The following is a 26,489-nucleotide window of genomic DNA, read 5'->3' as shown; positions in this document are numbered from 1 at the left end:
CAGCATTTCAGTAAGCTGAGTTCGTTTTTAATCATTGTAATCAAAAGACACAATCAGTGTTGAAATACCTCTTTGATGTAATGTCTATCGGGACCTTGAGATCTCCTTCGGGTAATCACCAATTCAGATAACTGATATTTGGATAATCAAGGTTCCTCTGTATATGGAGATTGGCCACAGGTCAGCCATGATCTCATTGAATGGTGGAACAGGCTTCAAAGAGCATGAATAGCCTACTGTTCCTATGTGTGTGAGATTTCTTTAATGATTAGCTCCTTTGCCCTGTTCCTGATGCCACAAATCCCTTTAGAATGCCCGGAATTATAATTACTACAGTGTAGATAAAGAGGAAGCCTGCATTTTAAAGCCTGATTAAATATTCCTGGCTGGTTTTCTGAGGGCAGTTGTACAAATGTTCCTTGGCCATTGACAACGTTATGGGCCATTCTATGCTAATGTCATCATCATGTAATGCCTGGCTGCAGTCTGTGGATCGAGTATGTGTATATCCAAGCTCCAAGTATGAAATTTTAGTAGCTGAAGGTCGTCGAGAATGTGAGAGGGTTCTATGAGAATATCTAAACGTGCAAGCATGATATTCAACTTGTTATTTATGATTTGAATGAATTGTAATTGAGTTACAAACAATGGTGTTTCTGCGAATAATTATCAGATTGACACAGCGCCACGTCAGACGTTAAGCTGTAATTCTATTTTCTGCTTCGTTTTCAAGACCTTTAGCTTGTTTTGCGATTTGGGCAGTGCGGAATCTGCATTAGCGGCTCAGATCCGGATTGCACGGAAATGCCGAGTGTGTCTGGCCTGGGCTTCAGGTTATATCTGGAGCACCGGCTCGCTCCGAACCATTGGCCCGAGATTGCAATCTGTGAAACGCTAAACCCTTCGCCACCCCAGCCCGACAGCCCGAGCTCTGCACTTGGGCATGTACCCGCTATCGTGAACTACAGTTGAAACCGCAGTGACGCTTTTCACAGAAACTGCCCGCAGGGTTTTTTTTTCCCCTTCATGTTCACTTCCTGTAAGAGAGCTGCAGTTTGTGGTGAAACACTGAACTCCGATGAGTAAGGAGGGCCTGGTGACTGTGCACGCTGCTAACACAGACCAGGAGCATGAGAAAACTTGCAGATTCAGGCTCCTTACACAAAGCTCTGATGAACTTACTTCGCAGATCTCGCCGATTGTGTTCCTCCTGTATGCCCTGATTTTTGTTATTGTCCCTGCACCTCAAGGTGTTTAAAACTAACATTTGGATTCTTGCAGTGTAAACTGTCCAGGTACGAGGGGGAGGGGAACATCAAGGTTAAAGCTTCCTGTGGACTTTTGTAGGAACCTGTCTCAGAACGCTCTGTTGTCCAAACAGTGCCCGAGAGCTCGGTGACCCACGGGCACACTTGAATTAGCTTCATTTAACATCAAACATTAGAGCTTTAGCTGTCTGTGTCCTCCCTTTGTTGTCCACGGGCCCCAGCCTTGTCTCCTGTCTGCTTTTCCTGATCCAGCTTCCTAGCTCCCCTCCCCCAGGACCTGAACCCGCGAGGCCTGGCCAATTGGAGTCGACGAAACAGTTTAGGTTAACAGAGAATAAACGTTTCCGAGCAGAGAGAGCCCATGGTCAGGAAACGATGATTGAGCAACTGGAGCCAGAGAGGGTTCAGGATGAGATGTAGACTGAATTAAATCATTAAACTTTGCAGCTGTGTTTATTTTCACAGATTTGGATCTGGCCAAATCCTGTTTGACAAAAAAGTCATTAACCCTTTCAGGAGCCCAATGGGGATGTGGTACCTGGGGCAATGGCTGGGCAGCCTCCCCTGGCCATCCTTTTTTGGCTGAGATCTTTGAAGTGGAAGGTCAGATTGGGGTGAAAGGTCACAGTGGTGCATTCCTCTCTGCCTGAATGAGATTAGATTAGATTCCCTACGGTGTGGACACAGGCCCTTCAGCCCAACTAGTCCACACCAACCCTCCAACGAGTAACCCACCCAGACCCATTTCCCTCTGACTAATGCACCTAACACTATGGGCAATTTAGCATGGCCAATTCACCTGACCTGCATATCTTTGGACTGTGGGAGGAAACCAGAGCACCCAGAGGAAACCCACGCAGACACGGGGAGAATGTGCAAACTCCACACAGACAGTTGCATGAGGCTAGAATTGAACCCCTGTCTGTGGTACTACGAGGCTGCAGTGCTAACCACTGAGCCACTGTGCCAGAATAGTTAGACCCTTCAGTTATACACGTGGCTGATGAGTTTTATTTGGTTTCAGGTATGAAGAGAGAAGCGCCGTGCACAGAGAAGACAAACACTAAGTGTCAGCCTTGTGGGCTGAACCAATACACTGCGTTCTGGAACATGCTGAAGAAATGCCTGTCCTGTCAAGTCCTCTGTAAAGAAGGTAGTTAGAGGAAAATGCTCCCTCACGTCAGTGCCCTGGGCTATTCCGCAGAGAAATGCTGGGGATTGAGCCATTGGGATTTGGGCTTGGAACAGATCAGACTTTATACAAATGCACACGCTTGGGTTACTGATCCTGCAACCCCATCCCTGTGGGATCACTCACAGCACAGAGGGAGAGCATTTGGAATTGGTGCCCTATAGAGTTGGGCAACAGAGGGGACGATCAGTTTCACTGGGGTCAGAGCATTTCTGAGCAGTTGAAAGATGGATATAACTGAACATCGCTCACCAAGAATCTTCGCTAACAAATGGCATGTAATTTTGTATGTAATTTCCCTTGCACATTCACAGAAACCCCAGTGTTTCTACTAACCAGGGAACCTATAACCCACAAATTCTGCAACACAAACAATTGTCCTCTGTATCCCCATCCTCGTTAATCATTAACCCACTGAGCTCTGAACCCCATCAAACCTTATGCCCTTTGAACTCGCACCCTTATCAACCTTCCACACTGGGCATTGAACTGATGCTGCAAGATGTATTCTCTCACCATGGGGAAAGGGAGACTGTGGTTCCAGGCTGTGCTGTCCACGCTTGGTGTAACCCATCGAGCTCAGTTATCTCATGTTGTTGGATTACTCTGATACAGCTCAGTCTGCACACTCACTGACCTCAGCTCCACCTTTCCATTCTCTCCCATTGTTATAGACCAGGACATGGTTCAAGACTGCACTCCAACCACCAAGAGAATCTGCCAGTGCAAACAGGGCCTGCACTGCATTGATTCCGCAAAGGATACGTGTAACCAGTGCCGGAAAAACACCGAATGCAAGGAGGGTCAGGGTGTCATTAAACAAGGTGAGATGATGTCAGAGCTGCTACTCTGTTTGTTTATGCTGTTTGCAGGGCTTTTCTGGGCTTGTTCAGGAATTGCCACCATTTCCTGTGATGGGATATTGTCACAAAAAATAATTTTGTGTTTACGCATCACAGGAACGAAAGACACGGATGTAGAATGTGCGCCATGTCCCCCTGGAACGTTCTCCAATAAGGTCTCTTCCACAGAGCCCTGCCAGCCACACATTGAGTAAGTGTTTCCTTACTTACTTAGATAGGGGAGGTGATGGCCTAGTGGTACACTAGCCAGCCTGTTAAACCAGATACGAGAGACACAGATAATGTTCTGGGGATCTGGATTCAAATCTCATCATAGCAGATGGTAGAATTTGAATTCAATGCAAATCTGGAATGAAGGGTCTAATGATGGCCATGAATCTATTGCCAAGTGTTCCCACCTGGTTTAAGGAAGGAAACTGCCATCCTTACCTGGTCTGGCCTACATGTGACAACAATGTGATTGGCTCTTAACTACCCTCTGGTTAGGCAATAAATGCTGGTCTAGTCAGCGACACCCTCATCCAGTGAATGAACTTCTAAAAATTGATAATCTGACAAACACAAGCTCCTTCCTGGGAATGGAATTCTCTTTTCCCAGGGACCGACTGACAGCATCAAACACTCCTGAGACAGGTACAGCGTGGGTTAGATACAGAGAAAAGCTAACTCTACTTTTTTTCAACCAAAAATAAGGCACCCTTAACTTTTTAAACTGAAAGGAAAGTTCCCTCAACACTGTCCCCATCAAACACTCCCTGAGACACAAGCAGTACCTGGTCAAATACAGTGTAAGGCTCTCTCTACGCTTTTATCATAACAGGAAGTCTAAAATAATCATGAACCAAATTAAAGTAACGGTGTCTGGGCTATGAGGCTCCCCTGCTCCTACAGTGCCCATCGGTCTCAAAAGGCCGTGGCAGTGAGCACCATGTGCTCCTGCTCCTGGACACCCGAGTGCAGATGTAACTGCAAAAGAGGGATAGACAGTCAGCAACAGTGAGCCTATCCAGAGCCCATTGCCTGGACCCTGTTGATGGCCACCTTGGCCAGACCCAGGAACAGACCCCTGAGAAGACCTTTAGACTAGACCACCTCTGCCCGCACTGGGTGCCCGTGCATCAGCGGCACAGAGCTGAGGTGCAACTGAAATTAAAGGAGCACTCCCATCAAAAAACAAAGCCAGAAACATTCCACATAGACATGAATTACCATCTCTTCCATATCCCACCATAGCCTCAAGGAGGCGAAGCCTCAAGATCTCCGGCTGGGAAAAGGGGGCCAGCAAGATAGCACCTTCATCCCTCGCCCCTCCTTCCCTAATTTGGAGGCCAGGTGACTGATGTAGACCCCTCTCTGCCAACTCAGGGCTCTGTTTCCTGATACAGTGTACGTTTCTTGCAGGAGGCTTACTCCCTGAAGGATGTGAGGATACAAGCCCTACACTCTGTCTCTTTGCTGTCATTGATTTTGGGGCTGGCTATGGATGTCTTCTTGTCACCAGTTTAACACCTATTGGACAGTGGAGGGACTGTTCTTTTACCCCTCCACTTACCGAGAGCGTTGCAGAGGTCCCCTTGGCATTGCCACATCATGGTCCTGACCACTCCCAGGGCCGCCAGTACCTGCCCAGCAGATGGGACCAGTAGCGGTTAGGGAGCCTCAACAGTCCAACATCAATCAGACTCTGTCTCAGTGTTGTTTGTTTAAACAAAAGTCCTGGGGTCTCTTTTGGGATAAGGGGAAATTTGTCCACAAGCACCACATCTCCATCACCTCATCTAACTCAGTGCTTGTGATCGATGTTTCATCATCCTCCAATCTGACATCTCCGACCCCCAACCTTTCCCCTCCATTGAGTGTTGGGAGTGGTTCTCAGGTCAACATAACCCTGCCTTGAGCCCACCCCCAGGGTCAGCAGCAGGAGGATCCTCCGCTGTGACCCTTGCAATTTCACCTAAATCATCAGGACCACTAGGTGGCAGCACTCCTCCATGTCAGGAAGAAATCCATATTTAGGGCAGAGGTGCCTGGCACAAAGGCCTGGGCGCGGGTTATGGGCACCACCCCCGACCTCTCCTCCCTAAGCTGGTGGAGGTGGGGACAAGGAGCTCTGATGGAATGAAGGACGGGATGTTTGACAAAATGACCCTCTGACCCATGACCTCCAGAAGGTCGATGGGCAGGGAAACCCCTCCAACAGTGAACCCCTTCTCCTGGGTGATGTTTACTGCCCGTTCGGTCTTCAGGAAGAACACTACCTTCCCATACATTGTAGACACAGCGAATATGATGGGGATATTAAAACCACCCCCCGCCCCCCTCCCCCCACCCAGCCAAGGCCACGACGGAAGTATCAATGCTTATCTCAGAGTGGGTATAACCTTTCACCCTGAGCTGCTTGGTCATGAGGTCAGAGAGCAATGAGGCCCCCGAGGCGCAGGGGCTGCCCCCCATCCTGCCCACTGCATTAGTGCCGCCAGGCCCCACTGTTGATGTTGATGGTCCGGCCACCGATATTCCCCCAAGGGACACCCCCCCTCCCTTTTGCAAACAACACAAAGTCCTTCCCAGCACCACTCGTTGATCTAGTCCTTCAGGCAGAACCGCTCGCTGGTCTAGTCCTCCAGGCAGCACCACTCTCACTTCCCAAGCGTTGGCCATTTACTACCGCCCAATCCACAGGCCCCAAAACACTGCCTTAATATGGTGGGCTCCTGTCAATAGCAGCAACAGGTGAGACTCCAAATTCGAGATTCCAACAGCAGCAGAGCAAAGCTAGCTCTAAGTAATGCTCTTTTTACACTGTCCCCCTCAAACACATCCAAGGCACAGGGATATCACAGGGTTAGGGAAAGAGTAAAGCTTGGTATATACTATTACAGTTAAATATTCCCAGGACAGGTACAGCATGGGTTAGGTACAGAGTAAAGCTATTGCAGGACTGGTTAGAGTATAGCTCACTGTCATATTTTTCAGTGCCTCATGGCTGCTGAGTGTGAGATTGATGACTCAGTGCCAAATTGATACCTATTTTCTATGCTGGTTTGGGGACTTATAGAATTGGCTATGACTGTGTCAACCCATCTCACATGTGGCTCTTTAACCCAAGCCCTGAGCACCTTGACTGCACCAACTGAACATTTAACCATCACACGGTCTACTTTGTGTCTTTATTGGGGGTGATTGGGTACAGAGTCTCCGAGTAGCTGGTGTGTTGATAGCTATCCTGAGCTAAGGAAGCTTGTTAAAATGTTCTTCCCCGGCAAACAGCTGTTGCTGTCTGTCGCCATGTTACTGTTTGTGCCTTTAGCGATTGTAATATCACAATTCCATTGCAGACATTGGTTAGCGTTTCTGTAGCTCTGGCACCTACTGGTGTCATTCACTGGCTAAAGCAGCCTTTGAGGGAGTTACCATGGTTAATGCAGTTGCTTCTTTGCAGCTGTGCAGTGCTGAGGAGAAAGATTTTACAAAATGGGACCAGCTCCAGGAATGCAATTTGCGGCGATGAAATATTACCCCTGCCCCCTACGTTGAGAGGGACACCTTCAAGACCTCAACCCAGCTCTCCTGCTCCAAAACAGGTATAAGATCCCACATCCTTTTAACTAATTTAAATCATTGACAGCTATCCCTCACGAGATTGTGGAAAGGTCCTGGCAGAGTGGATCTGTATCAGGAACATACCCAATCAAGTTCCTGGGACTGCTTCAGTTTACATTGTGTGTTACTGCAGTCTGTGTGCCAGCACTTATCTCTCCCATGTTTATGTTCCTGTCCAGGCCACGCATCTGACTGAGATAGAACCAATAAGTGTCACCAGTTGGGCACTGGTTACCACAGCACTCAACAGGACACCACCCACTAAACAGCTCCTAGCTTCCCACTGGGTAGTGGGTAAGTTTGAGAACTCCTTTTATTTTTGGTGGTGCTATACAATTCTATCTTCCACCCTTGTATCTTGCGGCTTGTACATCTTTTCATCCTCCACGATGGAGATATGCGCCCTGTTGTAGTCACGTTGTCTCCTGTTAACCATCTGGGTCAGCCCCACCACTCCCAACCGCTCAGTTTGATCTTGATTTAAAACAGTAAATTTTTTTTTTTGTTTTTTAGCAATCGGTGTTTCTTCTATCGTTGTGATCTTGGTCATAATAATGATGCTGGTCTGTGTCCTTCGCAGAAGAACAGGTACTGTGGGATTGGATTCCAGCTACTAACTCACTCCCAAGTTTCTGTGAACTCAGTCTCGAATATTTCTTAGTCTGTAAATAACCTAACCAAAGCCCTTGACTAAACTAGCGCCTGTTTGCCCTAATGCAGACTTAGGGCCCGCTCCACTGATCATTTGGAGCACTTATGCATAAAATTTCATTTTAGTTTCATTGGACGCAGTTCAGAAAAGCTTAACTAGATGGACCCCCAGTTGAAGGGATTGCCTTATGAGCAAAGGTTGAACAGGTTGGGACGGTATTCAGTGGGATTTAGAAAAATGAGGGGTGATCTTATTGAAACATTTAGAGTTCTTAAGGGACTTGACAGAGTAAATGCTGAGAGGAAGTTTCCCCTCACAAGAGAGTCTAAGACTAAAGGACATAGTTTCAACATGAAGGGCGCCAATTTAAGACTGAGATAAGAAATTTCTTCTCTCTGAGGATTGAGAGTCATTCGAACTCCTTGCCACAGAGTTAGGGGGAAGAGTCCTTGGGTGTATTTAAGGCTGAGATAGATTTTTGACCAGTAAGGGAATCAGGGTTTATGGGGAAACAGGGGTAAATGAATGTATGGGAAATGGCATATCAACCAGGATTCTTTTGAATGAAAGAGCAGACTTGAGGGGCCGAATGGCCTACTTCTGTTTCTACTTCTTATGGTCTTAATTTAGTGTTGCTTTTATATTTGCATCCAGCAACAAATATTATAGGAAATCCAGTCAGCATGACTAACTTAATTCCAGGAATTTGGTAGAATTATATTATCAAGAATCTGAGTAATTTCAGTTCTGTGGAATGGCCCTTGTAGAATGAATCAGTGTCGGGAACGTATGGTTCAGAGTTGCACACAGGCCAGAAACGATCCCGAAATGATATTGGGGAGCTCGATGAAAGCAATGGTTTCATGATCACGATTAAACTCTTTAATTCCAGATTTTATTTTTGGATTGAGTTCAAATTCCATTATCTGCTATCGTGGGATTCAATCCCAAGACTACAGAACATTACCAGGGTTCCTGGATTAATTGTCCATCGCCTCCATTGCTTACTAAATACAAGGGCTCCCCCAAATACTAAAAATGTTGCTGTAAACGTACATACCCAAACCTCGTTATGTTGAAGCCATTAAGGCACTTGCCCTCTGGTGGCCATCTATGGGTTCTGCAGGTTAATTCCTTTCTGCATTTCCGAGTCTGGTGCTAATAATGTGTAATGATCAGCTCTCTGCTGGCTCCCAGGACCCCACAGTGGGATTATTTACCTGGTCAGGAGCTTCACTTGGTTAATGAGATTGGAGAATGACCTCTCTCCATTATCCCAAGCATCCCCTTGCACATGTTCTGAGCTGATCCCATCTCTGAGAATCCACCAGATGCTGGTAACTTGATCAATCCCACAGCATTGATTTAATTCTTTATTCTTTCCATTTTTCTTGAAGGGAGGAAGCCTGATCTCTGGAATCAGAATCCAAATATGGTAAGGACTAAAGTTCCACTTTGTTTTAGCAAAGTGTGGCCCATGGATTCCTAGAATCTGTCACACAGTCCTTGTGTCACTGGAGACCACATTCAGTCTTAATGACATTAGTACAGGATCAGGGTTCAGAGGGTCAGAGCATTGTTGACCCTGCAAGCTGTACACACTGCAGGCCAAACACTGGGGAATAGCTGGACTGCAAGCCAAGCCCAACAAATGAGGTAGAAGGTGGAAATTGCGTGAGCATGTACCATAGAATCCCCACTGTGCAGATACAGGCCATTTGACCCATTGAGTCTGCATTGACCCTCCGAAGAGCAGTTCACTCAGACCAAATCCCAACCTATCCTCGTGACCCTACATTTCCTATGGCCAATCCACCTAATCTACACATCTTTGGACTGTGGGAGGAAACCAGATTACCCAGAGGAAACCCACACAGACACTGGGAGAATGTGCAAACTCCATATGGTTGTCTAAGGGTGGAATCAAACCTGGGTCCCTAGTCTGTGAAGCAGCAGTGCTAACCACTGGGGTACCTTGCCACTCACAGAACAAATGAAAACTAAATAAAACAGTAACAGTGGGCAACAAATGACCTATTCTCCCACATGTCTGTGTGACAGTCAGTTTGTAGACAAACTGTTGACTCTTTCTCTTTTTTTTTGATCCTTGATTTTTTTTTTAAAAAACATTTGAATTATTTTCCTCGACAGCCCACGAAGAACGCTGATTCAGTGGAGATGGCTTGTTTAATTGGTATAAACGAGAATGAGCTGGAAGCAGTGAAAGCTCAGAATGGGACGCTTGAGCAGAAGGAATGTCCAACAGGAACTGTGGCTCGGACAGAGCATTCCTGCTCACTCTCCAGATCCAGCAGCAGCAGTGGGTCAGGGGGTGTGCAAAGGAAACCTGGCCCAGGATACAGCTCAAAGGAGGAGGAGCGCCCTCAGACCCACCTTGCTCTTGCCCATTTGAACAATTATTCACGAATTGATTCCCAGGAAGATCAGGGATACATCAGCAGAGAATCCCGGCCCAGTTCAGGTAGGACAACTCTTTTTTTCGAAAAATAAATTACTGTCTTTTCATTGAGGGGATGAGGGCATTGCTTGGCAAGGCTAGCATTTGTTCCCTGTCCATAAATGCCAATGAACAGAGTGGTCTTCTGGACTGTTTCAGAGGGCATTTAACAGTGGACCACACTGCTGAGAGTCTGGAGTCACATGCAGGCCAGACCCGTTAAGGATGGCAGAGTTCCATCCCTAAAGTACCTCACTGAATCAGATGGGTTTTTACAACATTACTCTCAGTAACAGTGAATTTGAAGTAATGTTTCAGTTCTGCATTTTATTAACTAATTTTGAGTTGATCCTGCCTCCCCTGAACAGTAATGTGGACGTGTGGAGGACTAGGCCAGTGAGGTTACCATGAGACAATAATTTCCCCTGGGCCCAAGGGGGCTCACTTGCACAGGGCTAGAGCTTGGGCAACCTCAAGGCAGGAGCTTGATCGATACCGTTACACTCCCGTTGTCCTCAGGTCACTGGGCACAGGCTCTTTCCCCACTGGGCTGAAGATTTAACAGCACCTCAGAAGGTCAAAGATAGGCGTGTTTAATGCATCAAAAGCAGATGCTGTGTTCAGTTCCCAAATAGTCACTCACATGAGGAAGGGAATGGCTTGAGAATCATTATCTTGCACCATCTGCCAGTGAGACTGAGTTTGTGTGTGTGTGTGTATGTGTGTGTGTATGTGTGTGTGTATGTGTGTGTGTATGTGTGTCTGTCACGTGTGAAAATAGATTTTGTGTGTGCTGCTAGAGGGAACTTGTACCCCAGAGAGTCAGCATTCTGACTCCGTGTCTTCAGTAGGAAGGAGCAGTTTCCCTTATTTGTTGAAACTTTATTGCTGGAACAGCACAGCAGGTCAGGCAGCATCCAGGGAACAGGAGATTCGACGTTTCGGGCACAGGCCCTTCTTCCTGAAGAAGGGCCTGTGCCCGAAACGTCGAATCTCCTGTTCCCTGGATGCTGCCTGACCTGCTGTGCTGTTCCAGCAATAAAGTTTCAACTTTGATCTCCAGCATCTGCAGACCTCACTTTCTCCTCGCAGTTTCCCTTATCCCCATCCTGGCCCTACTCTGGGATAGGCACCTTCCCATGGCTCCCGTGCTGTCCTAGTCAGGAAATCAGAGGGAGGAGTGTTGTCGAAAGTAACTGATTATTATGTTTATGCAGGAGCTCCATCCCCAGTGATGGAATTCAGTGGGAACCCCACAGTGAGTGTTACAATAAATACCGGCAAGTGTTACGTTAACTGCTGCCATCGTCCGGGAGACGGGGCCTCCAGACCGCTCTCTCCTGAGGAAGATTATCCTGCTCCAGCAGAGGAGGAAGGAACTGAGGTGGATGAAGGGTTTCCAATCCAGGAGGAACACAAGGACTCTGAGTCGGAGATTTGGAAAGAGGCTGGTGTTCCAGTGGAAGCTGAGAGTGAAGGTCACTGGCAAACATGCAACTCAGTACAACGACTGGAGGATGTGAAGGACTTGCAGCTTCCAATCCAGGACACTTCTGGAAAAATGTACTGATCGAGGAATGGAGTCATTATGGAAATATCTATGTCCTTGTATTGAAGATAGCTTGAGCCTTTGAGGGCCTGTGACTAAGGTCTTTGCTCACCAGCTATTGGTTGCTGATTTAAAGCTTGTTAGGATGAACATGGCCCAGGTTATGATGTGGGGCTGGAGCAGCGTCAAACTGTCCTGAGAAACATGAGTTGAAAGTTCACCCCTCCCACCCCACCCCAATCACTGACAGTGTGAACTTAGTTCCTCAGAGTGAGGAATCGGGACAAGTGACATATTTCTTCAACTCCTGAGCTGATTGGGTGATCCTGGGCTGACCTTGCTGAATAACGGCTCTGCTAAGATGATCCAAAGGTCATTGCTGAAACTGGCAGAAACTAACGCGTCTGCTGGTCAGACCTGTGCAAACACTGCCTACATAAAGAGGATTCAAACTATCCAGCCAGCCCCACATGAATGTGATGCCTTGTGCTTTTCCAGTTCAGGCCCAAAACTTCTGATGATGGAAGAGGCCAAAAATGTAAAAAAAAAATCAACTGGGTAAATGATTGAGAAATTGCTGTCTGACTGCCCCTTTGGAAATATAATTACTCGTCTGGGAAATCACCCTGAATTTCCTGCAGGGTCCATGTAGGAAAAAAAAGCCTCCACCTCTCGCTTGAAGCGATCCAGCCTTCGGTCTGTTCCAAAGTTGGACTGTTCTGTGGGAGAAGAATCATTTCCTCACATCTAACCAAGTTCCGAACTTATAAAACTTGCAATTGTATCTTTCCCAACTTATTTACTGATTTAAAAATTCAACTGGGACACAGTCAATTCATTTTACTATTCTATAAAGCTAAGTGAGATCACTTCTTAGATGTTACTTGTCTTGAAGTGTAGAGTCCCAGTTCTTTTAATGTAACTTAACAACTCTGTTCGGTCTCAGCAGACCTCTGTTCCATGGGTTGAATGTTGAGTAGGAAACTGAACCCACTCCAGAGTTTGAGACACACTATGATATTAGTCTGGATCTGCACCACTTTCCGTTAACATGGGCATTAGCCTGAGTTTCTATCTGTATTGTTATTCTCATCAAACTGCACCCTATGAGTTTTTACACTGGCAACCAAGAATACACTGGATTGCAAACAGGTAATATAAATGAGTGTACGTTAAATGCAGATTAGGATGGTTTTCTATATTCTCTGGATTCAGCTGATTGTATAAAATTAAACCATCCTTTCATTTTCCATTTCATGGTCCCCATCTGGTCCTCTGCCCCCTCCTCTCTCTCTTGCCCCACTCCTCTCTCTCCCCCTACCCTTCCTCTCTGCTCCATCTAGCCCTCTCCTCTCCTCTTTCAATTCCTGATCTTGATCAGATGGGCCAATGGGCCGAGAAGTGGCAGATGAGTTTAATTTAAATAAATCTGAGGTGCTGCACTTTGGGAAAGCAAATCTAAGCAGGACTTATACACTTAATGGTTAGATCCTAAAGAGTGTTGCTGAACAAAGAGACCTTGGAGTGCAGGTTCATAGCTCCTTGAAAATGGAGTCGCAGGTAGGTAGGATAGTAAAGAAGGCGTTTGGTATGGTTTCCTTTATTGGTCAGAGTATTGAGTACAGGAGTTGGGAGGGCATGTTGCAGCTGTACAGGACATTGGTTAGACACTGTTGGAATATTGCGTGCAATTCTGGTCTCCTTCCTATCGGAAAGATGTTGTGAAACTTGAAAGGGTTCCGAAAAGATTTACAAGGATGTTGCCAGGGTTGGACAATTTGAGCTATGGGGAGAGGCTGAACAGGCTGGGGCTGTTTTCCCTTGAGCGTCGAAGGCTGAGGGGTGACCTTATAGAGGTTTACAGAATTATGAGGGGCATGGATAGGGTAAATAGACAAAGTCTTTTCCCTGGGTTCGGGGAGTCCAGAACTAGAGGGCATAGGTTTAGGGTGAGAGGGAAAAGATATAAAAGGCACCTAAGGGGCAACTTTTTCATGCAGAGGGTGGTACATGTATGGAATGAGCTGCCAGAGGAAGTGGTAGAGGCTGGTACAATTGCAACATTTAAAAGGCATTTGGATGGGTATATGAATAGGAAGGGTTTGGAGGGATATGGGCCGGGTGCTGGCAGGTGGGACTAGATTGGGTTGGGATATCTGATCGGCATGGACGGGGTGGACCAAAGGGTCTGTTTCTGTGCTGTACATCTCTATGACTCTCTCTTTCCCTTCTCATCTCTTGTGTTTTCTTGCCTCTCTGCTCCCTTCCTTTTCTCCCCATTTGTGTGAATATTATCATTTGTTTTCATCAGTTTGTAATGAGTTGGACGCAGTTTAAGGGAGAGTGTTACTGATGCAGTTGTGTTTTTTTGTATCAAAGCACTAATAATAAATATTTTTATATTTTTCTTGTATTTGATGTAAAACAAAGGTGAGCAAAGAATTATCCAAACTTCGGTCCAGTTTCAAACTTTAAATTGAGGTCCATTCAGCATGTTGAACTGTGGTAATGATCCCAATGTATTTTGATGATATTAGCCATTATAGCATCTTCCTCATCGCTCCTGGACAATCTGATGGATCCAGCTCTGTGAAGCTACCTTGCTGTGTGAGACTGAGCTGTTATTGCTTATACATGAGATTCCTTTCATCCCATTCTGTACCAGCCATTTCAAGAGAGTTACTGAGTGAATATGATGGCAGTCTCACCTTACATATTCATGGGATATAGGGAACTGCTGTCTAGGCCAGCAATCCTTGCTCATCTCCAATTGCTGTGGAGGTGGTGAGCTGCAGTTTTCAACTGCTGCAGGGATGCCTGTAGTGCTGTTGAAAATGGAGTTCCAGGGTTTTAATCCAGTGACAATGCAGGGACACAATGATAACAGTTCCAAGTGAGGATGGTGGTGACCCTGTGTATCTACTACCCTTTCTGGCAGTAGAGGTCATTAATTTGGAATTTGCTGTTGAAGTAGCCTGGCTGAGTTGCTGCAGTGTATTTTATAAATGACACACAGTCCTCCCACTGAGGAGAGTGAATGATGAAGGTGGTGGATGGAGTGCCAGTCAAGCATTGTCTTGGATAGTGTGAAGCCTCTTGAGTATTGCTGGAGCTGTACACATCCAGGCAGGGGGAAGGTGTTCCATCACACATCAGACTCGCGTCCTGTAGATGGCTTTGGGAGGAGTGACTCCCCTTTGACCTGTTCTTGTAGTAATGGTGATTATGGTTCAGTTTCCAGTCATAGAGTCACAGGGATGTACAGCACAGAAACAGACCCTTTGGTCCAACTCGTCCATGCTGTCCAGACATCCCAACCCAATCTAGTCCCATTTGCCAGCACTTGGCCCATATCTCTCTAAACCCTTCCTATTCAAATGCCCATCCAGGTGCCTTTAAATGTTATTATTATATCAGCCTCCTTCACTTCCTCTGGCAGCTCGTTCCATACATGCACCACCCTCTGCTTAGTTGCCCCTTAGGTTCCTTTTAAATCTTTCCCCTCTCACCCTAAACCTAGGCCATCTAGTTCTGGACATCCCCAGAAAAGAATTGAATAGAATTTATTGTCATGTGTACTGAGGCACAGTGAAAAGCTTTGTCTTGCGAGCTATACAGGCAGATCACATAGTTAAATAGCATGGATAAGTAAATAATACGTTAAAACCTTGTCTATTCACCCAATCCACGTCCCTCATGATTTTATAGACTTCTTTAAGGTCACCCCTCAGCCTCTGACGCTCCAGGGAAAACAGCCCTAGCCTCTCCCTGTGGCTCAAACCCTCCAACTCTGACAACATCCTTGTAAATCTTTTCTGAGCCCTTTCAGGTTTCACAACATCCTTCCGATAGGAGGGAACTTAGCATTGCATGCAATATTCCAAAAGTGGCCTAACTGCCTGGATACCGCTAATCAGGAAATTCAGGGATGATGATGCCATTCAATATCAAGGGCAGAGGGTTGGACTCTCCCTGTTTTGAAATGGTTGTGTGAATATTCCATGATCTGATTGTTGGAAGGAGGATTGGCAGATCATTGAGACCCTCCTGAGGACAATGACTTCAATTTTCCCAATGTTTTGCTGGAAGAAATTCCGGCTGATCCTAGACTGAACGTTGATCTGACTGGATGAGTGGCATCAGCTGCACAGTTTAAATCGTAGAGAGTGTTGCTGAGGAGCTGCAGGTAGGTGTCAACGAGGGAAGAGGCCAGGACAACTGCTTGGGGGCATTCCAAAGAAAATGGCGTGACCACAGTAAAGCATTCCAGGTGGTAACCGCAAAATATTGCAGATTCTGGAGATCTGAAATCAGGGAAAACAAAGTGCTGGAGAAATTCAGCAGGTCTGACAGCATTTGTAGAGAGAGAAACGGTTGATGTTTCAAATCTGATCCACCTCTTTGGGCAGTGCTTTGGTAACAAATCAGATAGGAACGAGGGAATTGGCGCTGCACACGAATGAAGTGGAGCCTCAGAGGACAATAGTGGAGACGTCATGTCAAAGGCTGCAGGCAAAGAAAAGCAGCTTACCATAACCTCAGTATATCATGTGACATTGATACGAGGGGAGGGTAGAAACATACTTGTTGTTGTTTTGACCCAGAATGCCAGGAAAAATGGGAATGACTTTGGAGAAAGAGAGGAAAATGTAACTCTATGTGGTTTCTGTGCATAAACAGCCAAGCCAAGAATATTTTTGTGGAGGAGGGAGTAGAGATAGCATAGAGTTTTGTCATAGGATCATACAGCATGGAAACAGACCTTTCGGCCCAACCGACCATATTCCCAAACTAAACTAGTCCCACCTGCCTGCGCTTGGCCCATATCCATCCAGATCCTTCCTATTCATGAACTTATCCAAATGTCTTTTAAACATTGTAACTATACTTGCATCCACCACTTTCCCTGGCAGTTCATTCCATACACAATTCACTCTGTATAAAAAGAAAATGCCGCTCATGTCTTTTCTTAAATCTTTCTCTTCTCATCTTAAAAATATGCCCCCTAGTTTTGAACTCGCCCATCCCAGGGAAAGGACCCTTATCACTCATCTTATCCATGCTCCTCATGATTTTATAAACCTCTGTAAGGTTAACCTCAACCTCCTAAACTCCAGTGAAAAAGTCCCAGCCTATTCAGTCTATTTTTATGTCTCAAACTCTCCATTCTTGGCAACATCCTGGCAAGTCCTTTCTGAATCCTCCCCATAACAGGGTGACCAGGACTACACACGATAGTCCAGAAGAGACCTGTGCAACCTCAACGTGACCTCCCAACTTAAAGCCGATACCAAGGTGAAACAAATGTATCAGAGAATGATGGATAATTCAATATGTCAGGTAGGAAAGATGAGTACTTAGCAGTTTGGAGAAATAAGGTTGAGGGGACAGGTGATTTTTTTGCCATGGATAAGATGTAGAAATTCAGGGATTAGGGAGAGTGAGGAGGCTTGGAGAAATGAGGAATGCAGAATAGGCAGCGGAATAGATGGTCTCATTCTTAACGGCATGAACCACTTGCATATCTTGGTGTGGAGGATGCAAGCAGCAAGATTTCAGACGAAGTGTGTAGTGAAGAGAAGACCAGAGCTAACTTTGCATTCCAGGATGCACCTGAAAGAAAGTAGTGACACAGGGACAACATGCCAAAGAAAGTCAGTCTCCCTATCCCTGTATTTGCAACAGTAAAATTAAAACATTCAATCACCCTCAAAATTGCCCCAATGGTTCCTTAACAGACTTTACAAGTAACAAATATCACACTCCAAATTTATACTTTAAACAAAACTAACAATTTATCATTAACACTGTAAATAGCAGAGCAACATTAAACAATGAATTAAATGGTTAATCTAATTAATATCTATGCTTTAAATCTAATCTTCTTTGAACACTTAGTCAGGCAGAGAGAGGGACACAGTTAAGGGATAAATTAAAAGATGTAACTGGCCAGTTCCTTTGAGCAGTTTCAAAGATAAATAGTATCACAGGCACATGGGATTATATCTGCTTGATTTTTGGGGACACTGGTCAATGCAAATAGCAGATTTTGAAGAATATTCACTTGTTTCTTATAACTGGACTTCCATTCTCTGAACTGCCAATAAATTGATAACCTAAAGATGACTGGAGAACAACCAAAATGCCTTTCAACAGTTTTCATAGCCACATCCCATTTGACTAAAAACACAGTTTAAACCAGTTCAACCTTCAGTTTCTCTTTGTTTTTCCTTTTCCCAGCATTCTCTTTGTTAGTCTGGTCAGCACTAGCCCCCTTGCAATGATCCCTTTTAATATCAAAACGTCTATAAGTATAATGTATCTCCCGAACCCCGAAATACCTACGCATTCTTTGAACAATAATCAAGCTGCAATTCAGATCAAGTCCTGTAACAAATAACAGTTTGTTCTTATTTTTAAAACAAGCTGCTGTTCACAGTCTAAACATCACAGCATTTCCAACCAAAATTGAGAAAAATAATAAAGGTCTGAACAATAATTTCAGATAATGCTTGTGGTAATACAGCTATACTTGGCAGTCGATGCCTGAATTCATGTCTGCAATGAACAAATACATCTAAATCGTGTGGATTTGAGGCATTGAAGATGCTTAACTCTCACCCTAGCACCATTGAGAGTTTTGAAGTTACTGTTCCAGGTCAGGCAATAAACTGAAACTAGCTGCCTGTTCAAAAAATGTGCAAGATGTCATGACACTATTTAAAAAGCAGGTGAGTTCTCCATGTTTTCCTGATCAATATTTCTCCCTCAATCAATCCCACCAAAAACATGATCACATTGCAGACAGTAAACAGCTTTTATTTAACAGTTACTACTTTTAAAAAGGCTGAGGGGAGGCTGTGGTGGGAAATTAAAGAACATGTTCCAGACCATAACAACTGTCAACCTACAAGTGTAATGGAATCACATTGTACAGCAACTTTGCACATGCATTTGAAAAGGATTCATGTACCACATTACCATCTTGGATGATGATGGGATAGTGTAGGGGGACGAGCTGAGAATAGCTCACAGGTTGGCGCAACATCGAAGGCTGAAAGGCCTGTTTGCGCTGTATTGTTCTATGTTCTACTGGAAATAACTTGAGAGTATTGAACTAAATTGGAAAGCTCTTTCAAAATTGCCATAATATGATGGGCTGAATGGCCTCTTTCCTTACCATGATGGGCTGAATGGCCTTGTTCCTGTCCTTGACTTAATCGTTCTCAGTTTGCTTACCTTTGAAATATCTGTGGTCAAGTGACTGGTATATTCACAATCTTAGACAATAGGTGCAGGAGTAGGCCATTCTACCCTTCGAGCCTGCACCACCATTCAATATGATCATGGCTGATCATCCTTAATCAGTATCCTGTTCCTGCCTTATCTCCATAACCCTTGATTCCACAATCCTTGAGAGCTCTATCCAACTCTTTCTTAAATTAATCCAGAGACTGGGCCTCCACTGCCCCCTGGGGCAGAGTATTCCACTCTCTGGGTGAAGAAGTTTCTCCTCATCTCTGTCCTAAATGGTCTACCCCGTATTTTTAAGCTGTGTCCTCTGGTTCGGCACTCACCCATCAGCGGAAACATGTTTCCTGCCTCCAGAGTGTCCAATCCTTTAATAATCTTATATGTCTCAATCAGATCCCCTCTCAGTCTTCTAAACTCAAGGGTATACAAGCCCAGTAGCTCCAGTCTTTCAGTGTAAGGTAATCCCGACATTCCAGGAATTGACCTCGTGAACCTACGCTGCACTCCCTCAATAGCCAGAATGTCTTTCCTCAAATTTGGAGATCAGAACTGCACACAGTACTCCAGGTGTGGTCTCAGCAGGGCCCTGTACAGCTGCAGAAGAATCTCTTTGCTTCTATACTCAATCCCTCTTGTCATAAAGGCCAGCATGCTATTAGCCTTCTTCACTACCTGCTGTACCTTCATTGACTGGTGTACAAGAACACCCAGATCTCTTTGTACTGCCCCTTTACCTAAATTGATTCCATTTAGGTAGTAATCTGCCTTCCTGTTCTTGCCACCAAAGTGGATAACCATACATTTATCCACATTAAACTGCATCTGCCATGCATCTGACCACTCACCTAACTTGTCCAGGTCACCCTGTAATCTCCTAACATCCTCATCATATTTCACCCTGCCCCCAGCTTAGTATCATCAGCAAATTTGCTAATGTTATTACTAATACCATCTTCTATATCATTAACATTAACATATATTGTAAAAAGTCTTCTATATTATTGTAAAAAGATCTTACCACAAGAGGGCACAAAGTACAAGGAGGAATTTGTGCTCCATTGTTGCACCATTGCCTCAAACACTCACATCGTGTGGCAGGGCACCAAGGAATAAAAGGATAAATTTTAAAAAACCCTCGGTGCAGGACTGGGACGTAGTACCATATACCTCCTTGTGGTGAGACCTATCCAGTAGTACATATCTCTGACAGCATCAGTTTTTCATTAATATTTACCATCACCCAATAATGTGTAATTCTGAACATTGAAAGCAGGTGGCAGCTCTGGTTCAGTTTATGACAGCTCTTGAGTCAGAATGTTATGGGCTGATTGCGACATCAGAAATGAGCAGATAAGGGCCATCCAGCGCCAAGGCACATGCAATGTTGGACTGTTATCCTGCCTGCCTACCTTACTGGGTCACGGTCAAAGCTGCCCTGAGTATTTTTCTCAGAAAAGCAGGGAAATGTTTTGTCACATCCTTGTCAATATTTATTTATGGACTGCCTCGAAGAAATTGTCCAGAATTTGTAGGCTCTGAATTGTGTAAGTTGGGTGGCAGGTTTCTTACGTTATAAAAATTCAAAGAAATAGTTGATTGGCCGCATGGCACTTAGCAACATCATGAGGTTGTGAAGGGCAAGTGTTGTATTAAGTAATAACCAGAGTTCCCCAGTTCCTCACTGACCACTTGAGGCTGGAATATTTAATGTAATGAGCTCCTGTGGGAGTTAATAGGATTTGGAACTTGCTTCATGATTATAAACATATTTAATAACACAGACTTATGTACAAAATAATTCTGATACGTTGTACATCAAATTGTTCACTTTCTTGTCTCACAACACCCTGACCCTCACCCCATCATTTTCGCTGTCACCCAATGACCTGTCCACATGACATTCCAGCTTCAAGGACAGGGTCAAAAGTAGAAAGTTGATAAATAGGCCTCCAAAACGGATCTGTCCCCCAGCCCCATAGGGAACAGCCTCCCAATACTGCTCGATTCTCAAGGCCTGTGCTGTAGTTGGACGTCTCTCTATGGAAGAAGCTGACAGAGGTCAGTAACAGAGGCTGCTTGAACTCAGTGCCTGCCTGCCCAGAGATCCAAGGGGACTTTGGGGGTTCCTTGGATCTTGTAAAATCAGATGACAATGCTGAAAGTGCTAAGGCACTGCCCCAGTAGTTAGCCAGCTCTGATAATGCTCGGCTTCAAGACAGACCTAGAAACCGGCTGTGATGAATTTGTAAATCCAAGCCTCTGTTGTCCTGAGTTTTGGCTGTGTGACGCTTAACGTGATGAGTTAGTTTTGTGGAGCAGTTTGGTCTGAAGTTCTTCCACCACCCCGGAGAGGTTCATGCTCTCTAAGGCCTGGTACACCGACTCCATTGAGGCCATCTGTTGCTGGCTCCATTGTCGCAGCATTTCGTATTGCTGGTCACGGGACTGAGCAACATCCATCTCGATCCGCTCGATATCACAGTCCCTCAGCTCTAATAACCGCATCAACTCTTTCCACCTCCGCACTGGCACCACATTGATGATCTCGTACAAAGTCTTTCCATCTAGGGTCAGAGCTGCTGGGATAAGAGAGAGTCAGTCAAACACTACCCACCTCCAGTACCACACCGCCTATCTCTCGCCACTATTCCCAAATGCTGGAACAGCATGGGTTCAAGGCACAGTACAAGCTGCCATCAAATGCAGGTACAGCATCTTGTAGAGAAGCCCTCACCTTGTGTCTCAGGTTGAACCAGTGTTGTCTGAGGACTGGTCCCGTAGATGTTGCAGTTTGCCAGTGGTTGGGTCATGACATCGACAATGATGTCAGATTTCCCATCCGGAATCTGAAAGGCCTGCAGGATGGAGAAGGAAACAAGAAATGAGTGAGAGCTGAACCAGAGCCCAAAGGCCAGTGACCTGCTCAGCAATTACAATGTGTTTCTGTCATGGCTGAGAGGAGTGACCTGATAGAGGTTTATAAAATCGTGAGGGGCATGGTAGAATAAATAGACAGGGTCTTTTCCCCAAGGTTGGGGGAGCCCATAACGAGAAGGCATAGGTTTAGGATGAGAGGGGAAAGATTTAAAAGGGACCTAAGGGGCAACTTTTTCACACAGAGGATGGTGCATGTATGGAACGAGCAGCCGGAGGAAGTGGTGGAGGCTGGTACAATTACAACATTTAAAAGGCATCTGGATGGGTATATTAGCAGGAAGAGGGATATGTGCCAAGTGCTGGCAAATGACACTAGATTAATTTAGGATTTCTGGTAGGCATGGATGAGTTGGACCAAAGGTCTGTTTCCATGCTATACATCTCTATGATTCTATACCCTGTTGGACAGGGACAGACTGTGAGGAGACAAGTCCAACAGACAGCGAAGGACAAGGTGGATATTTTGGAGGGTATTTACTAAATGGACCAATTTGTCCTGTCTGTGTGTGGAAGGAGGGTTAGTCATTGTGCTATGTCAGTCTCAACTGCATGGTCACACTTATCTTATAGTCTCTCCCATGTGTGCATCAGATCTAACTGGCAGACTTGGTGTGGTATTACTCAGCCACTGAATGTAATGTGAGGAAGTTGGAAGAGCCGAGGGGCTGGAGCACTGCTTCCCAAATATTCTCCCCCTGTGTGAACCCATTTTGAGGGGGGGGGGGGGGGGGGCAAAATTGTTGTGACCATCTCAGTGGGAACTGGGGCCCAACAGAGAGGGGCCCGGCTGTTGTAAGTTTGTAACAATTACTGTCTCAGATCTTGCTACCCCAATATTTTAGCTCACAATGCCACATGAGATTTTACTAAATTAACATACTTAGAGAACTAGTACAGACATGATGGGTTGATGGCCTCCTTCTGGAGCATAATATTCAGGGGTGTGTACATTAGGTGCATTAGTAAGGAGTAAATGTCGAGTAGTAGGATAGGGGAATGGGTCTGGGTGGGATACTCTTCGAGGGTCGGTGTGGATTTGTTGGGCTGAAGGGCCTGCTTCCACACTCTAGGAATTCTATATTCTAACAATTCTGTGATCCTGGTCCATAGCCCTACGTTGGGGATCCTGGGCTAGAGGGAATGCTCTTCATCTCATCAACATTAGTCATGTGACCAACCTGACAAAACTCATTACTCACAATGTTCTTGTCTTCGTTCTTTATCGTCTTGACTTCTTCAGAAACTGAAACACAAATACCATGACTAAGAATCCCTTGTGAACAGTTTGATTCCCTGCTTTCTCACTCTCATCGCCAGCTATCTGTTATCTATTGCCTGTTACCCAGTGCTTGTTACCTATGACATAGTGTCCTTTTCCCACTGCCCACTAACATTTGCACTACGTTTGGTAATCAAATGGCCACACACCACAAGTGATTGTTTTCTTTTGAAAAATCTGAACCTTGGAGTAACGTTTACAGATGTCACCATCAGATATTAGCCTGGATTAGCTGGGAGCATTCATGCCTCACAGTCACAGGTTTCCAGATTCAAGTCCCACTCCAGGACTTGAGCACACAAATCAAGACAGGCATTTCAGTGCAGTACTGAGGGAGTGCTGCACTGTCAGAGGTGCTGCCTATTGGACGAGACATTCAACTGAGGCCCTATTGGACATTTCCTATGTTTGCTGCTGTGCATCACTGGGGTGTTGCTGCATCGATGCAGGGCTGACTTAGAATCACTCAATGGAGTTGCGGGACCAAATGTTTCCTGACTTTTGTCTGAGCCAATAGTGATGCATCAACCTGTAATTAGTAAACAGTAGTCTATAACATCAAATAAAGTGTAGTCAACTCAAAGATTATCATTCCATGAGAGTCATTTTGCACACAACAAATCCCACAATAAAATAAATGACCAATTACTCCATTATTAGGTGATGCTGGAAGAGGGCTGGCTCTGAACACCAATGAGAACTCTCCATGTCTTGTAACAGTGCCCTGGGATCATTAACATCCAGGTCAGCACAAGGCCTCATTTTAATGCCTCACCTAAAGGAAAGTGGCTCTGAGAAGGCAGCTGTCTGGATTTAATGGGATGTGATAGTCTGGTGGTAATGTCACTGAACTAGTAAAGCTGAACCTCAGCCTAATGTTCTCGAAATGTGGGTTTGAATCCACCATGGCAGATGATGCAATGTGAATTCAATTAAAACATTCTAAAATATAAAGAATGTCAGGAAGTTTCATCAGCTGATCAAAATGGTATTCTCTGAGATAGGGAGAGGTGAATTTTATTCACATGGTAGAAACCCAATATTGGGCCAGAAAACTGGGAGGATCTCCACCTCAACCATCTTTGGGGCCCAGTGCTATTTTACAGGGAACTAACTGATTGCTGACAGGCTGTTACCTTTTAACGGATGGTCATGCACCCTGAGGAGCTCCCAGCCAATAGGAAGGTTGGTAGCTCAGTTGCGCCACTAAAGGGGTGGCCATTACTGGTACTCAACCGGCCAGGACTAGTGGGAGCACAAGCAGGATCAGTGAGTGCCAATTCCAGTCAGGTAACCTTCCACCAAAAGGTTGTTGAGGACATATGGTGTCATTACCAGTGGGAGGGGTGTGGGGAGGACATCAGCCATTGCCACCAGGGAGCTGCATTATAGGAGGCTGCTGCTCCTTGCATAAGCCTACATGGAAGCCACCATGTTTTACTAAGGGTTTGTTAGCTTGTTAGAGCACCTTTAAACATATAAACACCTCTACCTTGCTCTCTTCCTACACCCCATTGAGGTTTTACCACTTAGCAGGTATTGTCTCCTTATGCCAAGCAAAAGGCACCATGTTATTGCATGGTTACTTCTGCATTGACTTTAATTTGTCAAATGTCTGACAATTCTAGCAATTATGACCTCTTGAAGTCAATTATTATCTTCCTCTCTATTCACTACATTTGCAAGAATCATGATAACTCCAAGTTTTGAAATTGCATCCTATATCCCCAAATTAAAATCATTAAAATACATTGCAAAGAAATGACAACTGTCTTTGTGTTGAACCTTTCTACGTACTTCCCTCCAACCTGATAAACAGCCATTGACCTGAACTCTGTATTTTCAGTCTCTCAGCTTATTTTGTGTACATGTCCTGCCCTTTGTCTCAATAAATACTCTCATGGGGTTTTATCAGATGTCTTTTGAAAATCCACGGAACAACATCAACTGCACTGCCCTCTTCTACAAACTCTTAATTTATCAATAACAATTGCATTATTCAAACACAATTTGCTCTTAATAAACCCATGCCAACTCTCCTTTATTAGTCCAGTGGAAGTTTTATTCCAATTTATTGTTTTAAAAGCTTCCCCAACATCAACAATGTTAAATGGACCAGGTTCTAATGACTAGTGTTATGGTTTGTTCCTTTTTGAAACAGGGCTATAACAATCATTATACTTCAGCCTCTGGCACTACTTTTATCGAAAGACAATTGGAAGATCATGACCAACACATCTGTAATTTGTACGCTTAGTTTCCCAGCAACCTTGAATTTAGAAGGTTAAGGAATGATCTGATTGAAATCTTCAAAATATTAACAGATAAAGGTGAACTATATCCACTGGCTGGGCATTCGAGAAGTAGGGGCGTAGTCTGAGAATTAGAGCCAGATTGTTCAGGAGAGATGTTTGGAAATGTTTCTGTACATAGAGGGTAGTAGATGCTTGAACTCTTTTCCACAAGAGTGGAAATAAATGCTGGATCAGTTCTTCATTTTCAATCTGGGATCAATAATTTTTTTGTTAAACAAAGGTACTAAAGGATATCGGCTAAAGGCAGGTATATGAAGTTTGGCCACAGATCAGCCATGATCTCACTGAATGGTGGAACAAACTGAGGGGCTGAATGGAAGAGGAAGTGAGGACCGTAGATGCTGGAGATCAGAGTCAAGAGTGTGATGCTGGAAAAGTACAACAGGTCAGGCAGCATCCAAGGACCAGGAGAATTGATGTTTCAGACATAAGCCCGTTCATCAGGAAATGAAGGGTTGCCTGACCTGCCGTGCTTTTCCAGCACCATATTCTCGACTGAGGGGCTGAATGGCCTTCTCCTGTTCTTAATTTCCTTTGTGACCTAACATGCATTCCATCCAGATTGGGTGATTTACCAAGTTAAGGACTGTCATCCTTTCTAGTACCTCTTTAAAATCTACTTATAGCTCCTCCTGCATCCTGATAACTCCATTGTTTACTGTAGTAATGTCAGAACGTGAGTTCCACATAGTACTATACTGGGACCTGCATGGGGCAGAGGGTGGGTGTACAAACCCAGGCCTGCCCATGGCTTGGGGAGGTAAGAGGCAGCAAGTTTGCTGTTGCATTAGGGAAAGCCTGGGCTGCAGGAGTGGACATTAAGCCCAGAGCAGTTTGACACTTTGCTAACTGAGAATCCATGGATTACCTGTGATAGTTGGAATCTCTGGTGTGTCAGGACACCTCTCACTTCGAAATTTCGGGTGCAAAAACTGAAGCATCGCAAACAGAATGAAGAGACAGCCCACAATCGCCAAAATCAGAAAAAGGCTCGATCCTGGAGACAACAGAACAATCAATAACAATTGGCATAGAGACCACAGTCAGTAACAAACCCCCTCATTGACACAGTTAGTTACAATCATTTATGGTAACCCACAATGATCATAGCAACACATG

The 26,489-nt window shown here is 45.0% G+C and overlaps 2 protein-coding genes across 4 annotated transcripts in view; one reads left to right on the top strand and one right to left on the bottom strand.

The window, feature by feature from the left end:
- Window positions 1-13,998, top strand: part of LOC122540339 (tumor necrosis factor receptor superfamily member 1B-like) — a 36,660-nt gene extending 22,662 nt beyond the window's left edge. The window contains exons 3-11 of one of the 2 annotated variants that reach the window (XM_043675903.2): window positions 2,293-2,421; window positions 3,135-3,284; window positions 3,420-3,513; window positions 6,766-6,907; window positions 7,106-7,220; window positions 7,440-7,514; window positions 8,976-9,013; window positions 9,730-10,060; window positions 11,254-13,998. In XM_043675903.2, the coding sequence (XP_043531838.1) occupies window positions 2,293-2,421; window positions 3,135-3,284; window positions 3,420-3,513; window positions 6,766-6,907; window positions 7,106-7,220; window positions 7,440-7,514; window positions 8,976-9,013; window positions 9,730-10,060; window positions 11,254-11,606 (1,427 nt within the window). In that variant the 3' untranslated portion in view covers window positions 11,607-13,998. The remainder of the gene's footprint in view (window positions 1-2,292; window positions 2,422-3,134; window positions 3,285-3,419; window positions 3,514-6,765; window positions 6,908-7,105; window positions 7,221-7,439; window positions 7,515-8,975; window positions 9,014-9,729; window positions 10,061-11,253) is intronic. The other variant, XM_087980450.1, reaches the window with a different exon arrangement.
- A 3,209-nt stretch (window positions 13,999-17,207) lies between these two features.
- LOC122540341 (tumor necrosis factor receptor superfamily member 25) overlaps window positions 17,208-26,489 on the bottom strand; it is a 48,626-nt gene continuing 39,344 nt past the window's right edge. The window contains exons 7-10 of one of the 2 annotated variants that reach the window (XM_043675914.2): window positions 26,239-26,367; window positions 22,976-23,019; window positions 21,574-21,694; window positions 17,208-21,418 (exon numbers count right to left, since the gene is read on the bottom strand). In XM_043675914.2, the coding sequence (XP_043531849.2) occupies window positions 21,129-21,418; window positions 21,574-21,694; window positions 22,976-23,019; window positions 26,239-26,367 (584 nt within the window). In that variant the 3' untranslated portion in view covers window positions 17,208-21,128. The remainder of the gene's footprint in view (window positions 21,419-21,573; window positions 21,695-22,975; window positions 23,020-26,238; window positions 26,368-26,489) is intronic. The other variant, XM_087980449.1, reaches the window with a different exon arrangement.

Source organism: Chiloscyllium plagiosum, unplaced genomic scaffold (assembly GCF_037043375.1).
Source record: "Chiloscyllium plagiosum isolate Xiang-an unplaced genomic scaffold, Cpla_swu_hap1 HiC_scaffold_37, whole genome shotgun sequence".
In the NCBI taxonomy this organism is placed as follows: domain Eukaryota; kingdom Metazoa; phylum Chordata; class Chondrichthyes; order Orectolobiformes; family Hemiscylliidae; genus Chiloscyllium; species Chiloscyllium plagiosum.
Note: the sequence above shows the minus strand (reverse complement) of the source record. Positions and strands in the feature narration are given on the sequence as shown.